Here is a 16,278-nt window from a genome sequence, read left to right on the forward strand (position 1 = left end):
GGAAAGCAGTGTGGTGTCATAAAAAGAGCACTGGCCGGAGAGTCAGAGGACCTGGGTTCTAATCCCAGTTCCACACATGCCTGCTGGGTGACCTTGGGCAAATCATTTAATTTCTCTGTGCCTCAGTTTTCTCATCTGTAAAATGGGGTGTAAATATTCATTCATTCATTCAATTGTATTTACTGAGCACTTACTATGTGCAGAGCACTGTACTAAGCCCTTGGAATGTACAAATCAGCAACAGATAGAGACAATCCCTGCCCTTTGACGGGTTTACAGTCTAATCGGGGGAGACGGACAGACAAGAACAATAGCAATAAATATCTGTTCTCTGATCCTCACATGGGACAGGCAGTGGGTCCAACCTAATAATCTTATATCTGATTAGTAGAGTGCTCGGCAAAGAGTAAGAGCTCAATACTATTAGCATTATTAACATAATATAATAATAATACTTCATCTGCACAAGTTTCCAGGCCTGAATTCTCAGGACCGCAGCTAATCCATTGCGCCTTACGAGAGGTGCCATCAAATTGGCCTCTCTTCAGATTTAGTTTTGCCAAACACCTAATACGCTTGTACTTTCTAATCTGTTTGCAACCAATACCAGTGAACAAGAAATTCCCTCAGATCCTGGTGACGAGCTTTCTTCAGTCTGAATTTATCCTTCATCGAGAATACGTTTTTTTAAGAAGAAAAAATACCTTAGTAGCAAGACTAGAAGTGGAAAATACATAATTAGAGAAATTTGAGCAGAATCGCCTAGTGGAAAGAACTCGGCCCTGGGAATCAGAAGGACCTGGATTCTAATCCCAGCTATACCAATTACGTGCTGTGTGACCTTGGGTATATCACAACTTCTCTGTGCCTCAGTTTCTTCAACTGTAAAATGGGGATACCTGTTCTCCTTCCTGTGATCACCATGCAGGAGAGGGACCGTGTCTGACCTAATTAACTTGTACCTAATCCAAGCATTTAGAACTGTGTTTGACACATAGTAAACGCTTAACAAATACCATAAAAAATGAATATAGGCCCTCAAAAGACACTGCATTAAAAAAACAGGGTTCTTCTTCTGCAGGGTGATTTTGAAAGTTTTGCAACAAGTTAGAGGATAAACACAGGTGTCAGAAAGAACCCTAAATGAATGGAGCAATATGAGGAAAGAAGCCTTAATATTAAAGGCCTTACGAAAGATCAGGTGATTGAAAGTTAACGCAATACAATAACGCCAGATGGAAGTTCACAGGTCTCACACAATGTCCAGTCCAGTCTCAAGAGCCACCGGGAAATGGCAGAAGGTGGGGTGTGTGATATCCCCAGACTTAGAGCAAGGGTGTATCTTGGTGTCTCCAGAGTCAGAGGAAAAGAAAAGGCAGACGGATCTCTTAGCAGCACCAAGAAGAAAACAGTGACAGTGAAGGGAGCTGGAAAACAAGGGCTAAAGATGAGTATGAAGGCACACCCAAAATTACTAATGGATGACATATGTTAAGAGCTTACAGTGCCAAGCACTGGTCTAAGCACCGGGGTGGATACAGGTTTGCTCAACCCATCAAGGCCTCCATTCTTAAAGCTGTGACTGGGGGCTAGGAAGTTGTAAGCCTGTTGTAGCAGGGACTGTCTCTCTCTATTGATGTTTTGTACTTTCCAAGCGCTTAGTTCAGTGCTCTGCACCCAGTAAGCACTCAATAAATACAACTGAATGAATGTAAGGTGTTCGAATACCTTCCCCAGCCCCTGAAAAACTCAACCAACTCAATATGCTAAAAACATCACCAGCCATCTTTGAGATTGTTTTTCAGGAGCAGTGGAACACCGATGCTTGTGTTCTGAAGGTGCAGACACAAGAAAACACACAAGGCTGTGATGTGCTTTGTCGAGTGAGCACAATGCTACTATTGCCTGACAATAAATCTACAAGACACTGATGTTACATACAAGCCTGAGCCTAGTGACACAAGAAGCAGCGTGGCTTGGTGGAAAGAGCCCAGGCCTAGGAGTCAGAAGGCTCAAATTTTTACAGATGAAAAGACAGCAATTCAGAGAAGTTATATGACTTGCCTAAGGTCACCCAGAGGGCAAATGGTGGGTTGGGGGGTTGATTCCCCCAACACCACGCTCTTTCTCCTAGGCCACTCTGCTTCTTCTGCTTTGCAGAAAGAAGCACCAACATGGTATGAATTGTGAAGAGAAAAGGGATGGATGTACTATCATCTGAGAAGCATAAAAGCTACTGTGGAAAACTACTGGGAAAACTCCCAGGAATATGTAACAGCAGAGACGAGACTATGACAGAGGTTCCCTTGTAAGGGGAAGAATCTTATAAATAAGTTATTTAGGGTTTAATAAACATGCAGTAGAAATTGGCTTACTTCTTAGTAAAGACCTATCACAGCCCCACGGTGGTGAGATGGGGGGGGGGGGGAACAACTCCTGATTATGACTAGGCTCAAAGTTTTAAAAGCATTAAATTATCTTTGAGAAATTGCAAAAGTAAATCTATCAACTATAAGTTGGTTTTAATTCTTTTTGGAAAACCCATACCTTCCAAGGTCTAAGGGATTTCTCAGTCATCTTGGTAAGGGATATATATAAAATGAACTGGATGGTGTTCCATTTGAAGACTACTACCAGAACTGCTTTCCTTTTCTGAGATAACTAGGTTGGGCCCATTTGCTAATCGGCAAAGCCTGCAATGTTGAACCCTGATGCAAGGTAAATAATGAGGAAATGCTTGGGGTTTGGGGGTTAAATCAGATGATACTGAGTCTGGGGTAATGTTCAGAATAGGTGACCTGTCAGTTGGAGAAAGGTGTCAGAGATCGAAATTCTGCTTTTGGAATTTCACAACAAAATGAAAGGAGGAGACTAAGACGATAACACTTATTGACCACTTGCTATCTGCGCAGCACTGTAATAAGAATTTGGGAGAGCTCAATACATACCACTGATTGATGAGTTTGGCTGGTGAAACTTTAGCCCATTTTCAAGCAGCGCATATGATTTTTTTAAAAAAAGAAAAGTTCATTTGGAAATAGATGTGATTTTTTTTCACTGTATTTGTTAAGTGTCTAGTGTTTAAGTGCACACTATGTGCCAAGTGTACTAAGAGCTGGAATAGACACAAGATAAGGAGGTTGTACATAGTCCCTTTCCCATATGGGGCTTGCAGTATGAGTAGAAAGGATTAGGACAGGAAGGAGTAGGACTTAATCCCCATTTTACAGATGAGGTAACAAGTACAGAGAAGTTAAGTAACTTGCCCAAGGTCACACAGCAGACAAGTGATGGACCCATGATTAAAACTCAGGTTCTCTAATTCCTAGGTCTGTGCTCTTACCAGTAGGCCAAGCTGCTAACCAAATGCCCTGCCTGGAAGGCCTAAAAGAAAAGGGACAGTAAACCTCAAGGGATATGTCATTCTCAGCTAGTAGAAAGCTTGATCAAAGCAGAAGGCAGCAGCAGGCTTGAAGTTCATGCTAAGTTAGTAAGTGCTGCAGACCTTAGAAACAATCTTATGAGCTTTGTAGCCTTGTCTTGTCAGGGTCTGCCAGTGTGCATTTCCAGATGGCAGTGGGGAGTCACAGGTGAGAGAATGGCAGAGAAAATGCAGAATAAGAAGGGACTGAGAAAGAGGATACCAAAAAAAAAAAAGCTCCATCCCACTTGGGATGTGGAATGAGGTATCCTAAGAAGCCTGGAATGGCACAGCTATTGGCCAAGGAGTGGCTGGAATGGCCCTGGACCAGGGAGCCTACATGCCAAGGCAGGTGGTGGGGCTTGAGGAGCAAGGGAAAGGACTAAACAAAGACAGGAAGTAAAGCCAAAGCAACGCTGGGAAGCAAAATTGAGCCTCCCGCATCTCCTACTTGTGCCCCAGCCACCCAGAGGGGAGGGCTTGTGAAGCCCCTGGGAACACCTCGCTTTCTTCTGGGGAATCTGGTGTCCCCAGGTTAACAGTCAATTTTGCTGAACTTGCAGAGTGGCATAACCAGAATTACCACATCACGACTTAGTTTCTTTCTGCCACTTCATATGTGCCAACTGCTTGACAGAATTTGTAGTAGTTGTACATGATAACGAACTTGCTCCTCCTACCAGGCAGCTTAGAACGCATCTTCCTTGGGGAACAGGGAGAAGACAAGACCCCTCATTGTCTTGGCACACTAGGGAGGACATACACACCCACATACCCTCCCCTCAACCCACTCCCCAAAACAGTGCCTGAAACCTTAGATATTCAGGTGGATAACTTGAAATACAGCAGTGCTGAAAGAGACCTGGGTAGATAGCAAGGAATAAATTAGATAAGGGTGTGTAATGTGATAACGGAGAGAAAATAAGGCCAGTGCTATTCTGGGCTTGTACAAAGAGTGATCGGGTCTCAAAGGGGAAAGTACTACTGGTAATACTACATGAGGAAATCACACCTGGAATGCCACATATTTGGGGACACACCAAAAGGCCAAAGGTCAAAGATAATAAATTTCTTTCTTCCCCTCCCCCCCACAAAGTCTGGCCACTTGTCCAAGGTCACAAAGCGAGCCACCCAAAATCCATGGACCAAAGTTAGAACCAAAGTCTCCTGACTGCAACCTGTTTCAATCTAGATTGTGCTGCTGACTGAGATCTATCAACTACTACTACTAATAATAGTGATATTTGTTAAGCACTTACTATGTGCCAAGCACTGCACTTAACACCGGAGTAGTAGATACAAGATGATCGGATTCCACATGGAGCTCAGGTGCTGAATCCCCATTCTGCAGATGAGGGAACTGAGGCACCGAGAAGTGAAGTGACTCATCGAGGGTCAACATAGTAGTTATGTGGAGCCGGGATTAAAACTCAGGTCCTCTGACTCCCAGGCTCTTTCCACTACACCATGCTGCTTCTCTAAATAAGGGGCGGGTCGACAAATTAGCATATTTTGGACACATTCTCTGGAGAAGACACTAATGCTAGGAAAAGTCCAGGAAAAACGTGGAAGAGGCAGACCATCAGCAGGATGGATAGAAACCATAACAATGATAACAGAAGAACCATTAGCAAGGTTATGGATTATGGCAGAAGACAGAACATTCTGGAGAAAATATATCTAGAGAGTTGCTATGAATCGGAAATGACTCGACGGCATTTGATAGTAATAGTTACTTCTGAAAACTATTCACCAGGAGTCAATTTAGCCAGGGCTGATGACCCTAACTGCCACTGAGTATTAAAATAGGTTCACTTTAAGGTACTGAGTTACACCATATGCTACATGTATTGTAAAGTCCCAGGTACGCATATAGGGTGTGAATATATAACATCATGTATGTTGCATAAGCTCCTTTTTCCAGAACAAGAGGGTGAAAGGCAGTCATAATCTTGAGCTTTTTAGGTCTAGAAATGAGGAAAAAAAGAATGGATTTGCTCGTTCACTCTCTGAAAACAGCTGGTGTATTTGGCTGGATCAGATTATGGTGGTAGGCAGAGGTTACAAGCATTGAACGCTCTGTTTGAACATTAACAGAACACTCTCACTTGGTCAGATTCACTGCCCCTTACAGTGAGGTCCCAGAAAATTCAAGCAGGGTGATGTAAACAAATTAAGCACCTTCAGACCATATTTGGATTGTTTTGACTTCCTCTATATTGTTTGCATTCAGGCCCCGATTGAGAGTTATTGAGTGAATTTATGCTACCCGCCAACCAGGTGGCTTTTTTCAGGAAACTCACCCCAAAAATGACAAAAACAAATTGTGGGATGCAAAGATTTTGATGAAATGTCAGCCTACCTCAAAATCTCTAGTTAAAGCATTATGCCCACAGCCAAATATACCAACTACTCCCTTCCCCAAATGCTTTAGTGAGATATTTCCCTAATGACAGGCCCATTATCATTTATTATATAATAATAGATAATACGTGACACCAACAATCATTCTGGAACCTTATTTTGGCTAAGTCCAGAAAAACAAATTATCTAGCCTAATTATCTGACTTTTTCAGACAGAATTGCTTTCCCGATTTTTGAAGCCAAAGCAGTGTGTTTTTGGTTTTGAACTAGTTGGCTAATTTGTCATGATAGACCCACACAAACTGATTCACTGATACTTACTGAAAACAAGTCCAAAATAAAAGGAGAGGTGTAAGGAAGAAAAAGACATCAAATGTCAGCCAAAAATTCCTTGTTTCTTAAAAAAAAAAATTAAAACCTGGAAAATTATACAAACCACAATGCTACCTAACAAACAGATTTCTAAGCATGAACTATCACCACTCAGGCAATAAAAAAGCAAAGATGTTAGCCACAGACTTTGAACAGAGTACCTTGGGTAGCTGAAATAAAAATCACGTGAATTGAAAATGCTGGTAGTTTGGAATCATTGAGGATGATTAGCGAGAAAGTTTTAAATGCCAGTGACAGCAGAGTGGCTTCTGGGAAGCAAGGTCTTAAACAAAGATTCTCAACAATATCGCCCAAATACCCGACCTACCTACCCCCTTCTTCTGCATCTTGGTGTTTCTTCATTCATTTGTATTTGAGGGCCTACTGTTTGCAGAGCACTGTACTAAGCACTTGGGACAGTGTACTATACCAATCAACAGACACATTCCCTGTCCATAACAAGCTTCGATCTACATCAAAATTAAGATTGGTTAATAGTACATTTGGTATCTGAGCCACAGTTTGGAAGATTGGAAGGAACTCAGGGCAGTCGAAGAAATAAGGTGATAGGATACCTAAAGGGAATCACAACGTGGTCAGCTCCTCTCTGCAGAAGAAAGATGAACCGGCATTTTAACATACATTTTACACTAGAGTCATCAAGCCTCTAGGGCAGAGGTACTGAAAGGAGAGGTGTGCCATTAAAATGATGCTGGGAGCTGACAGTAAGAAATGAATCTGTTCCTAATCCTCAGTCACACTGAAGCACTTTATGATCCCCATCACCCCAAAGGCTCTTTCTTTTGCCTCTCCCTCCTCCTTTCTCTTACCCTGTCTCTGCTCTCATGTTTCCTTCCTCAGCCTTTTTGTCCATTCCTTCTCCACCTTTCTTGACAGAGGCCTGCCAGCAGGGCCACGCTTGGATATAATCTTGCCTACTGTCTGACGCCAACTTTCCTCCACTTGCCTTACATTATGAGCTGCTTGGGGGCTGGGGACAGGGGCTAATTCTCACCCAACTAGTTTTCCCAGTGCTGTGCACACAGTAGGCTCTTAATAAATATCTTTACTACTGCTACCACTAAGGAATTTTGTGCCCAACTCTAATCTCACCCTCCTTTTTAACTCCACTACTTCTGGTGTCAGGGATTTCCCTAGGCAGTGCTTTCTCAACACTGGGAAAATGCTGCATTAGCCATCTTGGTCCCCCACCGGCCTTTACTTGAAACCCAGATAAGTGACAGGACACCCAGATGCTGTCACTGAGGCTCACCTATGTTTCTGGAATCAAGTTCATGCCACCTCTCCTCAGAAGCAGCATGGCTTAGTGGTTGGAGCACGGACCTGAGAGCCAGAAGGAGCTGGGTTCTAATCCCGGCTCTACCACTTGTCTGTTGTACGGCCTTGGCAAGTCACTTCACTTCTCTGTGCCTCAGTTACCTCATCTATAAAATGGGGATTGACTGTGAGTCCCAAGTGGGACGTGGACTGTGTCCAACCTGATTAACTTGTATTTACCCCAACACCTAGTACAGTGCCTGACAGAGTAAGCACTTAAATACCATTCAAAAAAAAAAGTGCTTAAATTATCACTATCATTATTCCTCAGCTTAAGGACAGAAAAGAGCCATCACCACTCTTAGCATCCTACCTGACCCTCTGGCTACTAGTAGCCCTCATGGGCACTGCTTTGGGGGGGTAACTCAGAGCTGTAAACTGTTGAAGTGTGTTCCCATTCATTCAATCGTACCTACTGAGCGCTCATTGCTTGGACGAGTACGATATTAGAACAGTGCTCAGCGCTTAGAACAGTGCTTGGCATAGAGTAAGCGCTTAACAAATACCATCATTATAATAGACACATTCTTGCCCACCAAGAGCTTACCAGACATCCTTTTGAGGAGGAGGAGAAAGGCCCTAGCAACTCTATTTCCCTCGTACTATGCCCAAGTCCAATGAGGAGGTAGAATCAAGCATTGACAGGGTCCCACTTGGCAAGGAAACAGACACTGGCTTGTCCAGAGGGGTCTCTCTGCAGTTTGAAGGATCTGAGACGTTAGCAGCCTTTTCTCCAGAAAAGGGAGAAAGAAATTTGCTGCCTCTTTGGGCCATAGCGTAGAGGGACTTCTATTAAGTCTGCAGGGTCCTGGGTGGGGTCTTGGTTGGAAATAGGGAGACACATGGGTCATTAATTCAAGCTGTCTAGAAAGTCAGGTGGTGAAGGCAATAGCTGCCACCACATTCCCAGATTTTCAAGTCGCTACGAACCATTATTCAGGCTGCCCAGGGGAATGTGCCATCCACTGCAACTTAAGGCACACTTGGGAGACATTTATGAAAGGGTTGGCATGGAGGGTGAGGAGGGAGTGGCAAAGTCCCGACCAGTCTATAAATGCAAGCCTGTGGCCTGAGGACCTCTGTGGCACTCCATTAAGCTCAGATTTTTCCTCTCACATTTGCCCCCAAACCAAATCCCTGAGAGGGGAAAAGCCAAATGAAGAAGCTTCCCACAAGTGTATTCACCACTACTCCTAAAGAGGGGGCTGAGAAAAGGGACGGGTTTCAGCTGGTGACTGTGCTGTAACTTCCTGAACCACTAATAACCTCCTCCCCTCTTCTCTTGATCCCTTCCCCGTGGGCAGGCACAACTCAGCTCTGGTGAGGGCACTTTGACCTGCTCCAGCTCCACACCCCACATATACACACTTTCCCAAACACACAGCTTTTCCCTTAGCCATCTTTCTCCTTGGCTCTGGAAGGGCCCAAAGAGGGGCCGTGGGTGGCGGTGAGAATGTGGGTGAGTGTGCAGGTGGGGGGCTTTAAGGTGTGACAGTGGGTGCCACTGTGCGAGTCGGTGGATATGGCATGTCAGGTTAGATGCATATGGTGCCCGTGTATACATGGGTATCAGCGCGTATACGTGAACACAAATATATCGTGACAGAGTCTCCCGAGAAAAACAGGCTCGGCAATGGTACCTGCCATCTGACCTGCCGGTGTGTGGTGCGTTTGGGAAAGAGGGAGGGAGAAAAGGGGAGAGAGAGGGAGAGAGAGAGGGAGAGAATGAGTGCCTTGTCAGCTGTGCAGTGAGTCTGCAGAGTGTGTATGTGAGTGTGATGCTTTGACAGATGTACAGGAAGTTTGCAGAGTGTGTATGTTTGTGTGTATAAATGTGTCAGGTGTGCAGTGCGTTGGCACAGTGTATGTGTGTGTATGACTGTCATGTCAGGTGTGTGGTGCGTTGGCAGAGTGTGTTTGTGTCTATGAGTGTCACGTCAGGTGTGCAGTGCATTGGCAGAGTGTGTGTGTGTATGTCATGTCAGGTGTGCAGTGTGTTGGCCGAGTGTGTGTGTATGTATGAGTGTCATGTCATACATAGAGAAGCAATGTGTCTCAGTGGAAAGAGCACGGGCTTTGGAGTCAGAGGTCATGAGTTCGAATCCCAGATCTGCCACTTGTCAGCTGTGTGACTGTGGGCGAGTCACTTAACTTCTCTGTGCCTCAGTTCCCTCATCTGTAACATGGGGATGAAGACTGTGAGCCCCACGTGGGACAACCTGATTCCCCTGTGTCTACCCCAGCGCTTAGAACAGTGCTCTGCACATAGTAAGTGCTTAACAAATACCAACATTATTATTATTATGTCAAGCCTGCAGTGCGTTGGCAGAGTGTGTGTGTGTCTGAGTGTCACATCAGGTGGGCAATATGTTGGCAGAGTGTGTGAGCGGGTGTATGAGGGTCATGGAAGGTGGGCAGTGCGTCGGCAGAGTGTGTGTGTGTCTGAGGGTCACATCAGGTGGGCAATATGTTGGCAGAATGTGTGAGCGGGTGTATGAGGGTCATGGAAGGTGGGCAGTGCGTCAGCAGAGTGTGTGTGTGTCTGAGGGTCACATCAGGTGGGCAATATGTTGGCAGAGTGTGTGAGTGGGTGTATGAGGGTCATGGAAGGTGGGCAGTGCGTCGGCAGAGTGTGTGCGTGTCTGAGGGTCACATCAGGTGGGCAATATGTTGGCAGAGTGTGTGAGTGGGTGTATGAGTGTCATGGAAGGTGGGGAGTGCGTTGGCAGAGTGTGTGTATGTCTGAGGGTCACATCAGGTGGGCAATATGTTGGCAGAGTGTGTGAGTGGGTGTATGAGTGTCATGGAAGGTGGGCAGTGCGTTGGCAGAGAGTGTGAGTGTTTAGGGGGGCTATACCTTGTTGAGGTGGGGGCTCCGGGTGACGGCGTAGCCCCGCGGCGCGGGTGGCGGGCGGCGGGCGGTGGAGGAGGAGGAGGAGGAGCAGGACTCCATGGCGGTTGCGGGACACCGGCAGCGGCTGCGGGAGCGGACCGACCGACGGGAGGAGGAGGACGACGAAGAGGAGGAGGACGACGAGGAGGAGGCTGCAGGGGCGGCCGTTGGGGGAGGGCACGGGGCGGGCACAGGCGTTGCGGAGTGGGAGGGGGCGGAGGCAGCAGGAAGAGGGGAAAGTGGAAAAGAAGGAGCAGGAGGAGGAGCAAGAGGAGAAAGGGGGAGGAAGAGGAAAAGGAGGAGGAGGACCAGGAGGAAGAGAAGGAGGAGCAGGAGGAAGAAGAGAAAGAGGAGGAGCAAGAGGAGGAGCAGCAGGAGGAGCAAGAGGGGAGGAAGAGGAGAAGGAGGGGGAGGAGCAAGAGGAGGAGCAGGAGGAAGAGAAGGAGGAGCAGCAGCAGGAGGAGCAAGAGGAGGAAGAAGAGAAAGAGGGGAGGAAGAGGAAAAGGAGGAAGAGAAGGAGGAGCAGGAGGAAGAGAAGGAGCAGGAGGAAGAAGAGAAAGAGGGGAGGAAGAGGAAAAGGAGCAAGAGGAGGAGCAGGAGAAAGAGAAGGAGGAACAAGGGGAGGAGGAGGAGGAAGAGAAGGAGGGAGCAGCAGCGGCAAGAGGGGGAAGAGGGGAGGAAGAGGAGAATGTGGAAATGAAGGAGCAAGAGGAAGAGAAAGCAGCAGCAGCAGGAGGAGGAGGAGCAAGAGGAGGAAGAAGAGGAGAAAGAGGGGAGGAAGAGGAAAAGGAGCAAGAGGAGGAAGAAGTGAAAGAGGGGAGGAAGAGGAGGAGAAGAAAGAGGGGAAGGAAGAGGAAAAGGAGGAGGAGAAGAAAGAGGGGAAGGAAGAGGAAAAGGAGGAGGAGAAAGAGGGGGAGGAAGAGGAAAAGGAGGAGGAGCAGGTTGGGGTGCAGCGTCCACAGTCCCTCCCCCACCACCAGAGAAGCTCACCCCCCACCCCGGATACCAGGGCACCGACCACCACCGCCCAGATTTATACCCCCTGCAATGGCCATCTGATAGATCAATCCGTCTACCACTCTGAGGCATACAGTATATACTGCCCCTGACAGTATATCTACATAATTATGATGGTATTTGTTAAGCACTTCCTATGTGCCAGGCACCGTACTAAGCGCTGGAGTGGAGATGAGCAAATTGGGTTGGATGCGGTCCCTGCCCCACATGGGGCTCACAAGTCTCAACCCCCATTTTACGGATGAGGTCACTGAGGCCCAGTGATGACTTGCCCAAGATCACACAGCAGACAAGTGGCAGAGCTGGAATTAGAACCCATGACCTTCTGAGGCCTAAGCCCATGCTCTATCCACTACACTGTGCTGCTATATGTGCCCCGTTCACAAAGTGCCAAATTAGGCCAGGAGGCATTGAGCCAATAGCATCCATCCCCACACATCAATCCTAGCAGCCCCGTTCCCCGGGCATGGCAGAGGTCCATGCTGGGCTGGGGCTGGACGGCTAGGCTCCAGGGCCAGGGTGGGCAAGAGGGTGGGTAAGCTGTGCGGAAGAAAGAGGAAATGGCAAACAGGATTTTCACTGATGGGTTGACTGGCTGTGGGAGGGGGGGAATGCACAGAAGGTTGGATAATTTTTCTTCACTAAACGGTAAATAGCTATGGGTTATTTTTCTTCCCTCTGCCATACTGTGAGTTCCTTATGAGAACAGACTATCTTTCTATTATTCCTGTAAATGACACATAAAGAGGCTAAATAAATGTTTTATGGTGAGGTATATCAAATACCCCTCAGCATAAATATATAGAGAGAGGTATCTATATATAGTTGTACATCAAATAGTGAAGAGGGGTGAGGCAGAAGACTAGTGAAGAGGATGTTATAATAATCCAGCCAGGAAGTGACAAGAGCCAATTCCAGGGTGGTGGTTATAAGGGCAGAGCCGAAGAGGAAAAGAATCAGTAAGATTTAGAAGACTGCTTGTATGTGGGAGGTAAATGACAGTGAAGAGTCATTTATATTAATGTCTCTCTCCCTCTCTGGACTGTAAGCTCTTGTGGGCATAACAGGTCCTCCAACTGTCAGATTGTACTCTCCTAAGCACTTACTGCAGTGTATTGCACACAGCAAGTGCTCAATAAATATCACTGATTGCCTGAGTCAAAGATGACTCCAAAGTTATGACTGAGGGACAGGGAGGATTATTGGCATTATCAACCAACAGTGACTTATTAAAGTGCTGGTAGACATTCAGGTGGAAATGTCCTGAAGGTAGGGATTTGTTGCCAACCTGTACTTTCCAAGTGCTTAGTACAGTGCTCTGCAAATAGTAAGCGCTCAGCAAATATGATAAATATGATTGAATGAATGAAAGGGCAAACTGTAGAGCAGGTGAGAGGTCAGGGCTGAAGATGAATATTTGGAAGTCATTTGCCTAGAGGTGATAGTTGGTAGCAGGTGAGCTGATGAGCTCACTGAAGAGTGAATGTGATCAAGCTGGGTAAAAGTGAAGAGATGAATGGCCAGATGAACCATGGTTAGGAATATCCTGGCATTTGTGTATTTAAGATCTCAACCATAATACATTAATTTTTTTAATTAAAATTGACAGTGTTTGAAGCCCACACTAGTTGCCAAATGTATTTTTATACTGTGCCAATGAAATTGCTTATGATTTTAGTATAGGTTTTACTTTTAAAGCCAAAATTTGTCAACTCAAGTCATTAAGGTTAGTTTTTGGTTGTTTATTACAGACTATATTGTGGGGTGTTCCACAAATTAGGTTAAAACTGATATCTTCTATGCAGTGTGTAAATAAACTGAGAGCTTCTCTCTGTGGCTTTGATCTACTGCCTAGGAGACAATAGTTTCAAACATGTGGCACTTTCAGAAAGAATAATATGGGCATCTTGATTCCTTGATAGTCTTTTTTCTTGTCCATGAGACGGGTTCTTCAAGGCTATGACTGATTCAAAGTCCATCAAAGGGATGCATCATCCCATCCACCTCCACAGTGAATTTCTCATTAAAGCTAAGAGCATCTCTTTCTGTAAGGGGAAGAAAGGGGTGGAAGGTAGGTAGTGATCCTTGCTGCAGTGTCAGGATTAAACATCTTTTCTTCACTTTGACTTTCTTGAGTTCTGCTCAGCCCTGCTGTTTATCTATTATTGCCTCTTGAGCAAAACATTTTCACTTCCTTAGTTGATCCACCAGTGAAGGGCATTTCTGAAGAGGTTGGGAGGCCAAATTAATTGCTTTGTAGATCTTTGCAGAGAAGGCATTGGTGATGGGCCCAGAATAATTAAGCCATTAAAGAACTTTGGGAAGCCTATAAAAGGCTCTATTAAAACAAATTATATTATGTACTACAAAGCATCTTCTAAGTAAGCTTCACTTAGACAGGCACTATGAAAGGGAAGCAATTATAGTAAAACAAATGCTCCACTATATGAGTTTCTTTTCAAAAGAATAAGGGGAAACCAGCTAATTGGAGAGGAAATATGTGTTTATAGTCTTTCCAAAAAGCTAATATTGATGTCACGGAAAAATACTAAGGAACATTTTTCTGGTGTAAAACTTTCCTAATACATGGAAAGAAGCATTTTACCAAGGTCAAATTCAAAATCTTAGAATTTATATGCAGTAGAGCATTTTACTGGGGCATTAGTCTGTTCTGTGGTCCAGTGGAAGGAATCGAAATTCCTAAATTCTACTTTCCAAGCAATGAAAAGAGTCTTAATTCCAGACTAGTGAAGCAGCATGACCTTAAGTCGAAAGAGCTTAAACCAGGAGGCCTTGGTTCTAATCCTGGCTCTGCCACTTGCCTGCTGGGCAAGTCACTTAATTTTACTGTGTCTGTTCTCATCTATAAAAATGGGATATGATACCTATTCTCTCTCCCCTTGTGACTGGGAGCGCCATATCGTACAGGGTCCATGTCCAAGCTACTTATACTGCATCCATCCCAGTGCTTGGCACTTGGTGCTTAATAAATATCATCATTATAGGACAGATGATGGCATTTGTTAAGCGTTTACTATGTGCCAGAAACTGTGCTAAGCACAAATCGGGTTGGACACAGTCCCTGTCCCACATGGAACTCACAGTCTTAATCCCCATTTTACAGATGAGGGAATTGAGGTCCAGAGAAGTGAAGTGACTTGCCCAAGGCCTCACAGCAGAAAGAGGCTGAGCTGGGATTAGAACCCAGGTCCTTCTGATACCCAGGCCAGTGCTCTATGCATTAGACCATGCTGCTTCTCCCCATTATTGTAAGTGGGGAGTGTATGGAGATACTGAATGGGCAGTGGAGATGACAAACTATTTGTCACACTTTCACCTATCTTGAAAACTCAAATCCAAGCAAAAGATGGAAGAATTGAGTTGTTTAAAACTCCTGGGATGTCTTCTGTGGTGCCTTAAACATTCCCAACCTTGTCGGCTCACTTGGGGTAGATCTCCAAGATCCCACAGAGCCTTTTCTAAGACTGGAGATATCTTTGACCAAACTTTCTCTTCCCTCTCCTTGTGGTGCCTGCGGAACTGTGTTGGTCAGAGTATCTATCCCTAAAGGTTCCCGTGCAGGTCTAGATCTAACACTAACCTTAACTCTAGTTGGTTTATTGGTTTATCAGCCAAGCCAGACCTTCTGACATGAATGTGTCTTACAGTAATCAACAGGCAGGAGAGAGGTCAGCCTGTGGCCCTGTAACCATTCAAGTCATGGTTATTTGCACGCTCCTCCCGGGAATCATGTCTACCAACTGTTGCATTCTCCTGAGTGGTTAATCCAGTGCTTTGCACCCTGAAAATGCTCAATAAGTACCATTGATTGCCTGCTTCTGTATAGGTAATATGTGTGTATTGTTGGTAGGGAATGGGTCTACCAACTCTGTTATACTGTACTCTCCTAAGTGCTAATAAAGTGCTCTGTACACAGTAAACACTCAATAAATTCAATTGATTGATTTTCTGTGACTCAGATTAAATATCTGTTCTCCCTCCTCTTTAGACTATGACCTCGGTGTGGGATAGAGACTTTGCTCGGCCTGATAACCCTGTATCTACTCTATCACTTAGTTCATTGTTTGGCACATAGTAAGTGCTCAACAAATACCATTATTATCATTATTATCATTCCGCAGTGCATTGCTCTCTATTGGTGTTCAACTAATAGCACTACTATTACTACTGGTTCCGGTCCCGTGCCCTTATCTTGCTGCTACGCTGGGACGGTCTAAGACATCAGAGACCTCAGGAATGTAATAATGTCAAAGAGTAGACAAGAATCCAAGAAGACTGCCTTTTATAAATTCATCATTATTATTAAAAGTACCTATTTCATTTCCCCACACACATTTGAGAATTTTGTATTATGCAGACCAAACTACAGAATGACCCAAAATACTTTTCTCTTAATGATCAATCCTATTCACTGCAGGCCTGACCTCCTTTTCTGCTAGCCCCATACCTGTGAAAGTGAGTCTGCTGAGCAGACACACACAGAGCAGCTAGCAAGAGGCGGGGATGACTTTCTAAACTAACACTGGGCTCCAGACATCCTCCGGTGATGTGAACATAAACTTAGAATTCCACAGCAAGATCCAAACTCTTTCAGGAGCAAGTCTTCAGATTCCCTGGAGCTTAGAGGATGTGTGTGTGTGTGTGTCTGGAAACACGCTCCTGAACGGTGACAGTTGGAGGATTTGATACAGAAGATCCATTCATGATTGGGAAAAAGAGCAGAGACAGAAGTGCCAGGCCAAAGAGCTGGAAAAAGGAGAATTAGGGGATGAGAAATGGCAGGTCAAAAGAGGATGCAGTCCTGCCCAAGAGGGACAGTGACTTTCTGTAATAGAGTGGCTTTGAGCAGAAG

At 45.3% G+C, this 16,278-nt stretch overlaps 1 protein-coding gene across 1 annotated transcript in view; it reads right to left on the minus strand.

Annotated features, from left to right (window-relative positions):
* The window catches only part of ME1 (malic enzyme 1), a 154,265-nt gene extending 143,601 nt beyond the window's left edge, over positions 1-10,664 (minus strand). Inside the window, exon 1 of the mRNA XM_029047350.2 lies at positions 10,353-10,664. Coding sequence (XP_028903183.1) covers positions 10,353-10,448 — 96 coding nt within the window. The 5' untranslated portion in view covers positions 10,449-10,664. The remainder of the gene's footprint in view (positions 1-10,352) is intronic.
* Between the last annotated feature and the right edge of the window lie 5,614 nt (positions 10,665-16,278).

This window comes from Ornithorhynchus anatinus, chromosome 19, assembly GCF_004115215.2.
Source record: "Ornithorhynchus anatinus isolate Pmale09 chromosome 19, mOrnAna1.pri.v4, whole genome shotgun sequence".
Classification (NCBI taxonomy): Eukaryota; Metazoa; Chordata; class Mammalia; order Monotremata; family Ornithorhynchidae; genus Ornithorhynchus; species Ornithorhynchus anatinus.